General features: G+C 36.4%; 1 protein-coding gene across 1 annotated transcript; it reads left to right on the top strand.

Annotated features, from left to right (window-relative positions):
• The first annotated feature begins 852 nt into the window (after positions 1–852).
• Positions 853–13,986, top strand: LOC113684011 (uncharacterized). The gene is made up of 14 exons (XM_089203358.1): positions 853–2,963; positions 3,068–3,213; positions 5,745–5,847; positions 6,477–6,629; positions 7,028–7,223; positions 8,160–8,476; positions 8,611–8,688; positions 8,846–8,968; positions 9,293–9,385; positions 9,901–10,100; positions 10,284–10,393; positions 10,744–10,906; positions 11,502–11,638; positions 11,820–13,986. Exons 1-14 carry the CDS (start codon positions 2,822–2,824, stop codon positions 11,962–11,964), a joined length of 2,106 nt encoding a protein of 701 aa, XP_089059484.1. The 5' UTR covers positions 853–2,821; the 3' UTR covers positions 11,965–13,986.
• The last annotated feature ends 138 nt before the right edge of the window (positions 13,987–14,124 follow it).

Here is a 14,124-nt window from a genome sequence, read left to right on the forward strand (position 1 = left end):
GGCGTGCGTCTGCTATAGCTTACTGGTCAGTATGTTGTTGCGTAATTATTCCTGAAACGAAACGTTCCCCGATTTAATTTTTAATTTTAATGGCGAATCTAGTAATATATACCTTGAATAAAATTGTTTACCATGAACTTAGCGGATAAGCGCGAAGGCATACAGCGAAGGCGGGCCCAAAAATTAGAAACTGCGCCCAATAATCTTGCGAGAGTTCGACCTGAAAGGAAACTGATCCAATATCCCGTGTACTGCTCCCCAGGCTATGAAAACGTTGGCTGTGCAAGCTGATCTGGTCCTCAAGTTCCACTCCCGCCGTCTATATCTAAAACTTTCAGAATGCTATACTTTAAAACGTGTCATCAAACTATAACTTATTAGTTAGGCGTGGCGAATTCTCCCGATCTCTGACTCTGTTAGAAAACTTGTAAGGTCAAGGGTCTCGAAAATTGTCGTCAGATAGGGCTTCTATGCGTTTTCAATTTTCGTATCGGTGTGTCTCGCGGAATCGTCGGATTTTTTTCTTTTTCCTTTTTTAGTCTATAATTGTGAACGAAGACTGTCTGCCTCGGAGTGTGGTAAATATTTTTTTCACTGAACCCCTATAGATTTGATAGCCAAATATAATGCTTCGTAGAAAGTAAAACCCAACAGCCACAAGAAAACAAAATAATCTGAGCTCAGATAAGAGTGACAAGGCTTGTCAACACTTCTGAAGACTTTCGCAGTCTAATCAGAGTCGCCCGTGTAGGAAAAGTACTAGTCTCGCATTATTTCACCAAGAGCATCGGCATGGCATGGCCAACCCTCATGACAGACACCATTATTGAAAACCCCTGAAGCAAATTGATAATACTTAAAATAAAAAGGAAAATTCTCCCGACCAGTCCTGTTTTTTTTAAGGGCACAATGGATTATTTTATTCAGATTTCTCTGAATCTGCGAGCAATTCAGTTACGTGAGCGAAGATGGGTTCCATGTCCCAGACATGGATTGATTTGTACGCGCAAAACGAGAATGATTTGTTGCTTCATTTTTCCTGATCAGAAAAGTCACGGTCTAAAATACGTATACGATAATTCTTCGTAGATCCGAACAACTCTGATATATGTAAAGGGCTGGGAATTTTGGCATCTTTCACAGAGGTCCATAAATAGCAGCGCTGCAACGTAAATTGCTGGGATGAAACTCCGTGTTATTCCTTCGTTTCAACCTTCCGGAGTCTCAGGAGGTATCGAGCGATTGAAGATTTCACATTTTGAAGCTGATAAAACTGTTCTTAAAAAGCTAAACTGTTTGAAACTGATTATGAAAAGGGACCGAAAAGGCTCCGAAAAGCCTGGAGGTGGCATTGACAAATGTTACTGCGCTCACTGAAAATTTTGTCAATTTTGGGTGACAAACGTTTTGCAACGAGTCAGATTTCCGCACGTCAGCTTCTTGTCCCGTGATATCATTTAGCAGCGCCGTTACTTATCAAGCCACTGCCTTGCGTAACAGGCTCGTCTCAGATGAGATCCACAAACTGACCCCACATCATTACAAAAATATTTTTGTAACCGATTCCAAAAAAAGATTGCCCTTTAAGAGAGAAACAAGATTTTTATATTGAGTTACATAGTATGAAATGTCGAATGACTTCCCTCTTCCTTAGTCCATTGTTGAGTGGGTACAATTTCCTGTTTCCTGAAAACAGTGGGTCTATTGATGTAAAGTGCAGTAAGGGTCATTTCAACTCTTTCCTCTCATAATTTTTTATTCTCCATCATTTTAGAGTCTGTCTGCTGTCCACAAAGCGCTCCAAGGACAGGCACTTTAGAGGCATCCAAACAGCTTTCCTTTTTTTTATTCCACAGAGCAACGACAGTAACTTCGTTCCCAGGGGTCGAAAAAAAATTACTGGAAAGACACGGCTTTGTCCACCGCCTCACTTGAAAAAAAGATTCTTAAAAGCCTCAAGTAAACCAAGGGTTACCACATCTTGCGTAATTTTTTCTCGCGTCTCTTGTTGTTATTGTTGTTGCTGTTGTTGTTTATTATTTTTCATTATTATTTTATTTTTTATGGGCAGTTCTGTCCCGTTAAAGTTTAGAATGGTGATGTTAAATGAATTAAGTTAATGAAATGGTAGTACGAGTATTAGCAAGTTAACACGGTCATATGTTATCAAAATACTATTATTTGTTTCGGAGCTCAGACCCGTTTAAATTAGTATCCAAAACGTATTCCATGAAGATAGTTGAAGTATCTTTTTTCCGTAGTTAAATCTTTGTAATCGTAACACTTGAGTTTAGAGAGTACAGCATCCTTTCGAGAACGGGTAGTTCTGTGTTTTTGGAGTGTACACTTTTTCCATCTTTATCCGATGCTCAAAATGGCGATGACCGCATAGGTAATATTACTGACTAAGCTATCACGCACGTGATTAAAGTGCAAACTCGTTTTACCGGAAACTCGTTGACTCAGTTGTTTCATTAACACAAAACGCGCCAAATGATGACAGGTTCTTTTGTTTTCGGAGCACGTACAGCGATCGATTTCCAATCGATAGCTGCGAGTTATTGGGCCACGGGATCATGACGTCAAACCTTGCCCCACCAAGGAGAGCAGCTACACTTACCCAACTAGAATTTCTGTAGTGCGTCATCGGGATTCATGTTTTGAAATTTGGTACGGTATTGGAAGGTCCAGAATACTTAACTAGACATGTTCAAATTAGTCCCGGAACATGCTACATCATCCGACATTTAGGGGAAAGGTTACTTAAGAGATTCAAACGTGCACTGGATGCGTAACTTGTGAGGCCTCTTCGCTCGTAAACATGTACACAATCTGGTTCGTGGGTCATCGATCCACAACGTGGTCGTACTTGGTTGTCCTTTTAGTGTTTTGCTCCATTCTACAGCGAACAACAGCTCAGTTGCATCTGTTTATTACAAAGGAGGATGCCAACACACATCTAAGTGAGTATACGTCTTTCAAGAAAGGTAGCAAGTTTGTAAATAGTTCGCAAACCATGTGGATCGAGGGAGAAGAATCATTCGCGATGGCTTATTCTATATTTCAGAGATGAACTTCCAGGGAAGATTGTACCTCATTCGCGATGGAGAACCAACCACTATGGTGCAGAATCCTGGTGCATTTTATCGTTTTATGTCACCGTTAGATTCATCGGTTTCAACGATTCAGCTAAGCTGGTTTTCATCTCCGCAGGTGAGTACGACGTGATAAGCGGGAGTGATATATATACGATTGTTGGGTGTTTTGATTCTCACTGAAGTCGAACAAAGTCCATCAGCCTGTCTCTGTGAATGATTTGTCGACTTCGGGTTAGTGTTTAGTCATAGTTATTATTTATTTTAGTTTGTGCCTCAAATTGAGGAGGAAAGAAAGATTTCCGTGCGTTTCTGATCATTTGAATGAAAGGGTTCTCTTAGCATCCTAGTAGCACAATACTCCACTTTACGCAATGCTAATTTTGTAGTGTATTTTTTTGTCATCTTACTTCATTCATGTGACGTTCCGCGAACTATTTTCGTCTTAGAAATCAGATGATTATATTCCAGAAAACATTTTCATCATTGAAGAGTCGTTCTGATGAAGAAAACTTTGCCAAAAACGCCAATATTATAAACACGAAGAATCGGGGTATTTTGTTTTGCATGGCCGGAATGCATTCTTTCTTCCCCTATTGTTCGCTTAGCAATGATTATTAACGATCGAAAATCGACAATTCTTTCTTCGGTTCGAGTGCTGAATGCTTCAGATCTTCCTGTTCTAAGCTTTGAAGGAATCAAATGAAAGGTATTAACGATATCGGCGATCTAAGGGTTTCTTGTTGACGGTTTTAGCGTGGACCATTAAGTATTTGTCGTTGTTTATTTAAGCTGGACTGATCGCTCTCTGTCTTGAATGAATGGAATTGTAATGTGGTGTTTTTCAAATTGTAAGCGATCGGACAAGCCATTTGGAGCATTTTATCAAAAAATGTGATGTATGCTGATGTCTGGAAAATTTCTGTCGAAAAGGCAATCTAGAATATGACTCGGGGGATAATGCCGTTGATTTTTTTACGCCAATATTCTAAGCTTAGAATTGGCAATGAACTTTAGGAATGCATGTGGTTGTGTTTATTGTTCTTTAAGAAGATTTAGCAGAGGCAAGTCTGTAAAATGGCCGTTTTCCAGTGTTTTTCTAATTATTTGCTCCCGTGAAATCATTCAAACGTGATCTTGCCACAATATCATTTCCTACTCCTTGAACTGCGAGCCTTCAGAATTGGATTTTAGTGTAGTTCCGTTGGGCTCGAGCGTTTCCTGTTGTGGCCTCTGAAAGGCACGTAAAAGCTTGTTTTTATCATGGATAATTCAAGATTGCGGAGGAAACAGCTGAACAATATCAACTTGATAAGCCAAAAGCTTGTTAAGACACGGTAGGGTACGATTTAAGATGTGATGAAGGCACCTTGCCAAGCAGAGGAAAACAAAACAATAACGAGTAGTCATTTAGTCTAACCACTTGGTTTGCAATAAAGTTGGCGTCCATTATAATCATTTCATCCATAATGGCATTTCCTATTATGCTACAAGTTGAATATTTGACTCTCAAGAAACAATTTAATGTTTATGGTGTCAGTTACACAACTTAAATATCCTTTTTTTTTGCCAAAGCAAAATAACTTGAGAAATTGATCAATCATGAAACCACAGATTCAGTGGCTTCCATTTAAGATTCTGTGCAAGAGCTACAATCAACATAACTCTATTGGGAAATTTCAGTCTGAATTGTTTGACTTTCAAACATGTCTTAGTTTTGACAATCAAGCATAAAGAGGTAGTGTTGCAATAACTTAAAGGTCCTCTGATGATATTGTTTCAGGGCTTTGTCCAAAAAGCCTTGGCTGAAATTAATTATTTCAAAAGAAGAGATAACACTTGATTTTTTTAGGAGCTTATTCACTTTAACCCTTTAACTCCTAAGATCTGATTGTTAATTCTCCCCTCTATCTGCTACACATTTCCTTGAATCAGTGATGAGAATTTAGTGTTAGATCAAAATAAAAACTTCCACCAGACATGTTGGAGTATTCTGAATACCTGTTTGCAGGATAATGTATGATTATTATGGGGAGAAATTCTTTATTAATCACCTCAGGGAGTTAAAGGATTGAAAAAATTAAAATGTTGTAAATTTGCATGTGAGCATACTGGCAGGAGATTGTTGATTTGTAACAAAATATCTAAATAAGCTGGAAAACTACTTTGGGTATTGTATCAAATGCAATTTTCAAAACCAAAGAGCTTTAATATTCTACTCTGTTCTTCAGTTTTTTTAATAAAGTTCTGCTCGCATAGTGGGTTGGAATTGGTGAAAATAAGAGGTTTTGAACCATTGGTGACAATTTCATCCTCCCATGTTCACCTGATATTATGAAATAGCAGAGATACTCTTTAAGTCTGTTACTCACAAGCAGGAGGCAAGTGATTAACAAACTTTTCTCTTGTTATCCTGATAACTAAACTGAGTACACAGAGCTATTTCAAAGGTGGATCTTTCCTTAGAATTAACTTTTTCACTCTCAGAGGATACATAAGAGGAATTTCTCCACATATCTTTTGGGAAATTCTGTGTGATTCAGCAACAATTTCTCAGAAGCAAAATTATAAGATGTGTATGGTAAACCGTGCAGAGGATAGCTTGCTAGATCTTGGATATGTGGTGGTTGATGATGTCTTCTTTTACAGGTCTCACACTATAGCATGAACTTCAAATCAAGTGATCATAGTATCATGCCTGATCCTCATGCAGCCACTCCTTTGGAAGGAATTGTTCCACAATCTCAAAAAGGTGTGAATGACCTGTCTTTACAGGTTCACATTTTAGTGTTTTGTACAAACACTGAATTTTAAAGCAATCCATATGTTTGTTTGTTTGTTAGCAGAAGAAGTTAGTACAATGCATGCAGTGAGAGTGCATCTTAACATGTTTTGTTAGCATTTTAAGTTACCTTGATAAGTACTCTCCAAGAAATAGTTTGAAACATGGGAGGGGGGGAAAGTATACTTGATAAGGAAAATGATTATTAATGGACTAAATGTCCTGTACAAGGTACAGTTTATAAGTATATACGCTACAAACAAGGAAGATCCTTGCTAAAACTGAATTTCAACTAAGTTTTTCATAGTATCTTGACAAAGATACTTCTTTCTCTCTCGCAAGCAGTTGCATAGAAAGCGTTCTTGCTTCCAGAATGCGATTCTTGTCAAAGGGAAAGGCAAAAACTTTCTGAAGGGACCTGTTGCTTCTTACAAATTCTTCACACAATGAAGTCATATTTTCTTAATTATTAATTGGCATCCTAGGGTGGAGTGGGTGAATGTTTTTTTGTTTTTGTTTTTGTTTTTTTTTAATTTTTTTTCAGAATTGTACTTTTCTGAATAAAATGTACTGATTTGTCATGTTGTTTTGTCTCACAGCCTTTCAGGTTTCCTTCTACTGTCCTGGTACTACTGAGGGAGAAGTTGATATGACATTTTCCTTGAACTACACCAGAATTGTTTCAGGCTCAGTGGATACGGAGGAGATCAAAAGTTTTATGCTCACAGTGAGAAGACGATGTGAAAAAACAGGTAATTGACATTGAATAAGACACTATCATTTTGCTTTCCTGCAGGGTTTTTTTTTTTCTCAAATTCCTTTTTTGTTCAGATCAGTGTCCTATAAGACATTCAAACAGAGCCTAACTGAAAATTACTCAGTCATCATTATCATTGTTGTTTTTGCCTTCTTGCTATTCACTTTGATGAAACAATTCTTAGCTTGCCTGGACAGAAGCTTCAAGATTTATTTTTGTAGATCAATTATCATTTTTGACACTTTACCCTTCACCCCCATGAGTGGCCAAGACATCATTTCTCTTTCCAATATAAATATGATACCAAGCAGACAAATGATGAGAATACAGAAAAATGTCAACTTGGATTATTAGTTGATCCAACACCAAATGTTTACATGAAATTCTCTACAGATGGAAATGACAATTTCATCGAACAAGTTACATCCTTGCCATGGTCACGCAGTAAAGTTGTGGGAATCTGTGCAGGCTTGACGACTGTTATTATATCTGTTGTTGGGCTGGTGTTACTGTTTCGTTATTGTATGAGACAGAGGAAGTTGAAGATAGAGTTTGAAGATGATGTGGAAATGTATCGCAGCAGCAGCAGGTTTGTTACTTAGCAGTCTGTCCTTTCAATGGTTGTGCATCTTTGAAAGCTGCTGACTGTGAATTCATTGGCTAATTTTTCAGTAGTAGTATAGTCAAACCTTGATTATCCAGACCTCAATTATCTGAATTTCTTGATCATTCAAACTTTTTCCCTGGTCCCAATTTTGTCATGAATTTTTATTAGTCATGATCAAGATCCGTAGCCCTCTTCTTTTTAAAACTACAGTGTTGAAAAGTAAAGTGAAGGCAAGTTTTGCTTTCAAAAAGCAAAAGCAGAGCTCACACGCGTCATAACTAATGAAGAACATTTGATTGAGGTCTGATTGGCTTAGAGTTACTTTGTTGCTACATGAGATTTCACACTCTATAGGCTCTTTCAGTGTGGTATGCAAGATAAACAAGTTATTACACAGCATCACAAATGGTTATTCACAATCATCGTGTCCTTGAACCATGAGTGATCTTTTCTTTCAATTAAATGTCGCTTTCTTAATTTAATCAGTTTTTGTTCCTAACTGATATTCATATTTTTCAACTATCTGGACCCTCGATTATCCAGACTATTTCATTTTGTCCCAGCAAGTTCTGTTAATCAAGGTTTCAGTTTTCGACTTCTACCTCCTGAGCTCATTCACAGACAAGTGATAAGATAGTTTTCTTATGAATAAAACATGTTATGTATTATGTTTGTAAGTCAACAATAGGTTTTAGAATTGTGCTCTGAGGTCATCTAAGGTGGTGGGAGATTTTCTACTAAAGATGTGGAGTGAAATTGATTTTTTAACTTAAATGTAAGAATCAGTGTAAAAATTTCTCTGACACAACATTTTTTCAGCGAAACTTCAGGTCTTTGTATCGTGTACCTTTATTCTTTTATGTCTACTGAATATATTTCCTTTGATACCTGATGAAATTCTCTTTTGTAAAAAACCAGTTCATCCAAGATTTACAAAAAAGAAGAGCAGCAAGAAGAAGAAGTTGAGGAAACAGTGGATTCTTCAAAGCCAGGACTGTTTTACAGCCCACCAAGGCCTAATTATCAACCTCCAGGAGGAGGAGGAGGAGGGCGTGGCCGTGCTAACACAAGTGGCAGTGACTCCTCAACAACTGATCTGATTATTCCTGAGGAAAGTAGTGATATGTGTATTCAAAAGCAATCAGAGGGAAAGTACAGCAGTAGAGATGGCAGACACGGAGTAAGACATAAACATCGACGACATGAACGACAGTGGAAACATGGAAGCTTGTCTAGTATGTTTGTTTGTTTGTTTTTTTCACATGGGTGTGTTTGGGTCTGTTCGGAAACTGTACCTTCTGGTAAATTATGTCAGTTGATTCATAATTATGTAAAGGGTTTCATTTCATTCTCTCTTTATTTGGTGCAGATACAAAATACACTTGGATACAAGAGAGACCTTTGTCATCTTATCATGAAACAGAATCTTTGTTGGAGAGAAAAAATAGTAAGGGAGTTTTTTATTGATTTTTGTTTTGGTAAATCAAGTCAGTTGTTACATATGTTTTGGTTTTAGTTGTCAATAACATATTGACTGCACTAGTGTGTCCTTATTACAAGTAGATGTATTAGTTTTTTGTAACTAATAAAGATTTTTTTCACAGCTCCTGATGAAGCTCAGAATACTGGAGGACTTTTTACAGTATTAAATGAATTTTGGGCAACAGAACTTGCAGATGTTTTAATACCAAGAGACCAAGTGTCAGTTGGAGATCCTTTGTATAGAGGTTAGTTAGATGCAAAGAACTTTGGATGTTATTTCATTTCCTGGCACATAAACTTGCTTTTCCTCTTTTAAATTTTGATTACTGAGCAACGTGGCTGACAGTTAGCCCCTTGGGTTTAAGTGTAGTTATTAACAGTAAGCTTTTAAGATCAGATTGGCCTATAAACATACAATCACATTCCAATTACTGTAAAGAAAGAGGTAGATTGTTTCAAGCGACAATTGTCATGTGCCAATTTATTCCAAGTGTTCCAATGGTTAAAAATAACTGTCTGTGACAGGGAAAGTTGATTAGTTTGTTCACCATTGGAAATTTATTTTGCAGGAACATTTGGATGTTTGTACAAAGGTTCTGTTCGAGGACTAAGCGAAGAGCAACCTCGCAAGAAAATGGAAGTGTCCATCAAAGCACTTCAAGGTAAGACCAAACCTGAAAGTCTTCTGGAGTTTGTGTCTAATACAGTGATCTGGTGGCATCTGGAGTAGGATAGTGGAGTAGGACAGTGATCTGGTTGAGTAGGACAGTGATCTGGTGGCATCTGGAGGAGGATAGTGCAGAAGCACAAATGACCTTTGTTAGGCTTTTCAAAGACAAAGTGTTAATGCTCCATTTAGTAAATTTGAGGAGTTTTTCCATTTTACTTGTGGATTTGTTAAGTGCAGAAACAAGTAATGTGGGAGTTTGATATGCAAAAATTGTGACATTATCATGGTCTTAGTTTAGGGATAGCATGCATTATTTTAAAGGAGTTATTTTTGTGCACTTGTGTGAGGTTTTGGGTGGCCATTGAGGTGTTTGAATAACTTTTTATGAGGTTTGTAGTTCCCTACTGCATTCTTTTCTTCAACTAATTCAATTCTTTTAATGAAATATTTTAAGCGTAGTACAGAGTCCTGTAGAGTTGTGTTTTGACTCAGTTTTATCCTTCACAGATGAAGCAGACATGGACACCATCACTTCTTTTATGCAGGAAGCAATGGTCATAAAAGGCTTCAAGCATCCAAATGTTGTGGAACTGGTGGGTGTGGTGCTTCAACGTTCAACGCCACCTTACATCGTAACTCCCCTAACACGAAATGGAGACCTAGGACACTTTTTGAAGATTTCAAGAGCAACATCTGCAAGAGTACAGGTGAGAACACAAGAACAGCATCAATAGGGAGTGTGGAGACAGTCTCCTTTAAGAAATGGTTGGGATTGTTGGCCAGAAATTGGTGTACCTCTGGTCATTAGACCAATGAAGATTACAAAGATAAAGAAAGGTAGAATGTGTTAGATCTTTAAATAAAAACTTTGAATTGAATTTTTTTCCCAGACAATTACCTCGCGCCAGCTTATTGAGTTTGGAATTGAGATCTGCAAAGGAATGGATTATATCACTCAGAAAAAGATTGTTCACAGAAATCTTGCAGCAAAGAACTGCATGTAAGTATTTCTTATCTAAGTTTGCCTTGTGTTTCATATAGTTGCCTTTTATTTCTAGTTTTCTTCTTTTTTGCGAAGAATTTAGATGATTCAGGTTTGTAAGATCATGAAAATAAAGATTTTTCAAACATTTGCCTCCAATCTTATAGGCAATCTAATTTTAATAGTTTTCACTTTGCAATTGATAGTCACATGCCCTAGTTTACTGCTGGCATAAAGAGGCTGTTGCTCTGACTGAGTATTTGGGTTAATATATTTCCCTGCATTTTTAGATGATGATTTATAAATTAAGAAGGGATTGGGTTTTCTATCTCAGGAAATCAGACTTATCTGAAAGTGTTTTCCTCTAGTGTCAATGATGATTTGAGTATCAAGATCACTGACTTCAGTTTGGCCAGAGATGTGAACACAACAAACTTGAATGACAAGGGAATACGGTCCAGATTACTTGTCAAATGGACAGCACTTGAGGGTTTAGCAGAGGAGGGTCAATTTTCAGAAAAAAGTGATGTGGTATGTTTCATTTCTTTTTCACTCTTTGAAGATAAATTTGGTTTTGCCTGGCTTATCAAAATTAGGACTCTTAATTTATATTGCAAGCACTCAGCTGGTAGTTCATCATTAGCTTTAAACATTGCACAAAGATTAAACCCTTGAGGAAGAGATGAATATGAAAATTGCACTTGCAAGTTAAGAACAAATCAGTGTGCTTATTCTACACAGTGTTCTGTATACATTTCCAATAAAACTGCATACGAGAATTTCTTTAACAATATAGAACTACATAAGTTGGTGATTATTTCTTCTATTGTCATGACCCTGATGTTTGATTTAGTGGTGATACACTGAGGAGAATTTGGATGCTTATCACTCTTAGAGATCAAATTCTTATGAGTGGCTTACAGAGGAATATATCACCATCAGTAAAGAGAATTTGCTTGTAGATCATGGAAAGGAATCAGGGATACTTGAGCAATTGTTATCACAATGACATTGACTTTGCACAACAGCAACAGATTTTACAGGTTGTGGCCTTGGTGTCAGCCTGTTTATTGATATGCGTCATTGTTGTATAAATGACTCATATGTGGCATTTATTCCTTCACAGTGGTCATTTGGAGTTGTTTTATGGGAGATTATAACTCTTGCTAAGGCACCGTATCAAGCCATTGACAGTTCAAAAATGGAGCAGCATCTGCAAGCTGGACATAGATTACCACAACCTAATAACTGTCCATATGACTTGTAAGTTTTGTTTCTTGTTGTATGTAAACTTATCAGGTCGAGGTTATCTTGATCAAACACCAAATTCTCATAACTAGGTTACAACAAAATGGGTAACAGCTGGAGGGAGGAAATTAACAATGAGATCTTGGTAGTTAAAGGGTTATGGCATTGTTTTGACCTTCACTGTGTCTTTTTGCAGATATTTCTTAATGAAAAACTGCTGGGAATCCAGTCCAAAAGCAAGACCAACATTTAGTCTGTTATTAAAGCAATTGGAACACTACTCCACAAGGCTGGTGCAAAATGGACTCAAGTTTGAATATCTACCAGAGTCTGACTGTTGATGAAGGGAAATTTCTTGCTTTTCTGGGCTTATTATTACCACTTAAATATATAATTTTTGTACTTGTGGCTGTATCATAGGAAAAAAATAATTTTTGTACATTGTATAGGTTTATCAAATTATAGCCATTTAAAATTCAAGTAGCCTTATTTCAGGTATGTTTGAAGTGTGGCAGTTAAAATATTCTTTGGTTGTTACATTAAAGGTGGCCGTTTGGGTGGGTCAGTTTTTAAAAATATTAAGCCGCTATTTAATGAAATTGAAGGCAAAGTTTTGCTTTTGAAAACACAGACATATGGGAAGACTTCCATTTTACAAAATTGTAGGTTATGGGTCAGTATTTTTTCAGTGTTGCTTGTAGCACTTTTCTTTTCCAATGTTGTGTTTCACATGTCAATTGTTAAGTCATATGGTAAAATGAAAACTCTTATTTCATTGGGAAGTTTTTGTTTCTGAAGGAAGCCCATGTGCACAGGAGCGTAATCTTCTGGAGATAGATCACAATTTTTGATTGTGAAGCTGTTCTTCAAATTAACATGCTGTATTTTTCATAGTGATTTACCATTGTTTTGCTGCTATAAAATTCTATGCCTTTTTTTTTTCTCTTGTGCTGTCTGGTAACATTGTTAAGTTTCCCCAGTTACATTTTACGATTGATTGGTAGCATTCGTTGTTTGGTTTCAAAGTTCACATGTAAGTCATTTTGTAAATACAGTATCCATTGTTCCATTTCCAATTTTTCAGGGACATGTTTTATATTCTAGTTATGCTTTGTTCATCTTGTTTGTTGAAAATCAACATTTGAGTAGGTATCATAAAGTTTTACCCCTTATATTGCTTCATCAGGCCATTCATTAGAAAACTCTATGTTTGTTGTTTGGTAAATCATATTTGGGTTAATAGTATCAAAACAAGTTTTAACTTTGTCCACAGCATGTCATCAAACTTATTGCCTTCAGACCCTAAAGAGCTTATATTATTAATTAGCTAACCTACAAAATTAAATCACTATAAATTGTTATTTACTTAGTAAAAAGGGAGTATTTTTCTACTAAGTTTCCAAAAAAACTCCAATATAAACTTCTTTTAAAACATCATATTTGCTCACCAATCTTAACTTTGGTGGGTGTTGAATGTTTTTCAAAAAGAGTAGCGCAAGTCCCCCCACCAGATTTGGACAATTTAAGGGCAACATAAAATTTTTTTTAAATAAGTTCAGTGTTTATGGTTTTGGAAAATGTAAATTATGTTTTCCAAGCCATTTTCTGAGACATATTGTTAGAAAATTCTGTTACAGGCTATTTTGTACATTTAACACAGTAAAATTTTCAAAACAGTTTGTTTTGCAACATTGTTTATGGAGATGCTGGGATTGGATCATATTTGCGAAATAGCAGTAGAAAGCTACTGCAAATGTTAATCTGTGTATGGTGACGAATTTAAAATATTTGAGTTACCATCAGATGTGGTGCATTCTTTGAAGTTATAGTACGGTTTGATTTTAAATCTTGCTCGTCTGTGGCCTCTCTCAGAGCCACACAACTGCAAGTTTTCCATACATTGTTTGTTATTTAGAAGTACTAGAATTGTAGTTTTCAAATTTGTTCTTTTGGTTCACGTTCAGATTTGTACAGTGTAATTAGTTTTTTTTTGACGAGATGTTATTAATAGAACATCTCAAAAGTATAACAGAACGAGCGCATTTTTCTTTAGCGTGTTGCATAATGTATGGCTTCTCTTTATAACTTAATCTCATAACACGGTTGTTAATAGTGGTTGGTTAATTTTAATGCAGTAAAGTGTTGTGGAAAAACGCTGTTTCGGAGCCAAAGTTGAGCCGCTTGCTTAAAACATACCTTAGAATGAAGATATGTAGATACAGTATTAATAAAATGTTTTGTAAAGAAATAAACACATATCACGTTAAAAGTAATAGCCAAAAATATATATGATGTAAATAGTGATTTTAAGGTATCTGTGTCTTTGAATGGTGGATCCTTCTGGCAATAAACATGTAATTTAGCATTTCTTGTTGGGCATGAATTGTTAAACGTTCTGTCAGAAATGATTTAGCTTTGGTGATGAGACTCTGAAGGTCACTTCAATTTTACATCTCATATTAAAGTTATGTTGCAATATTGAAGCATTTCATGCAACAGTT

This window comes from Pocillopora damicornis, chromosome 4 (genome assembly GCF_964200805.1).
Source record: "Pocillopora damicornis chromosome 4, jaPocDami1.2, whole genome shotgun sequence".
Taxonomy (NCBI): domain Eukaryota; kingdom Metazoa; phylum Cnidaria; class Anthozoa; order Scleractinia; family Pocilloporidae; genus Pocillopora; species Pocillopora damicornis.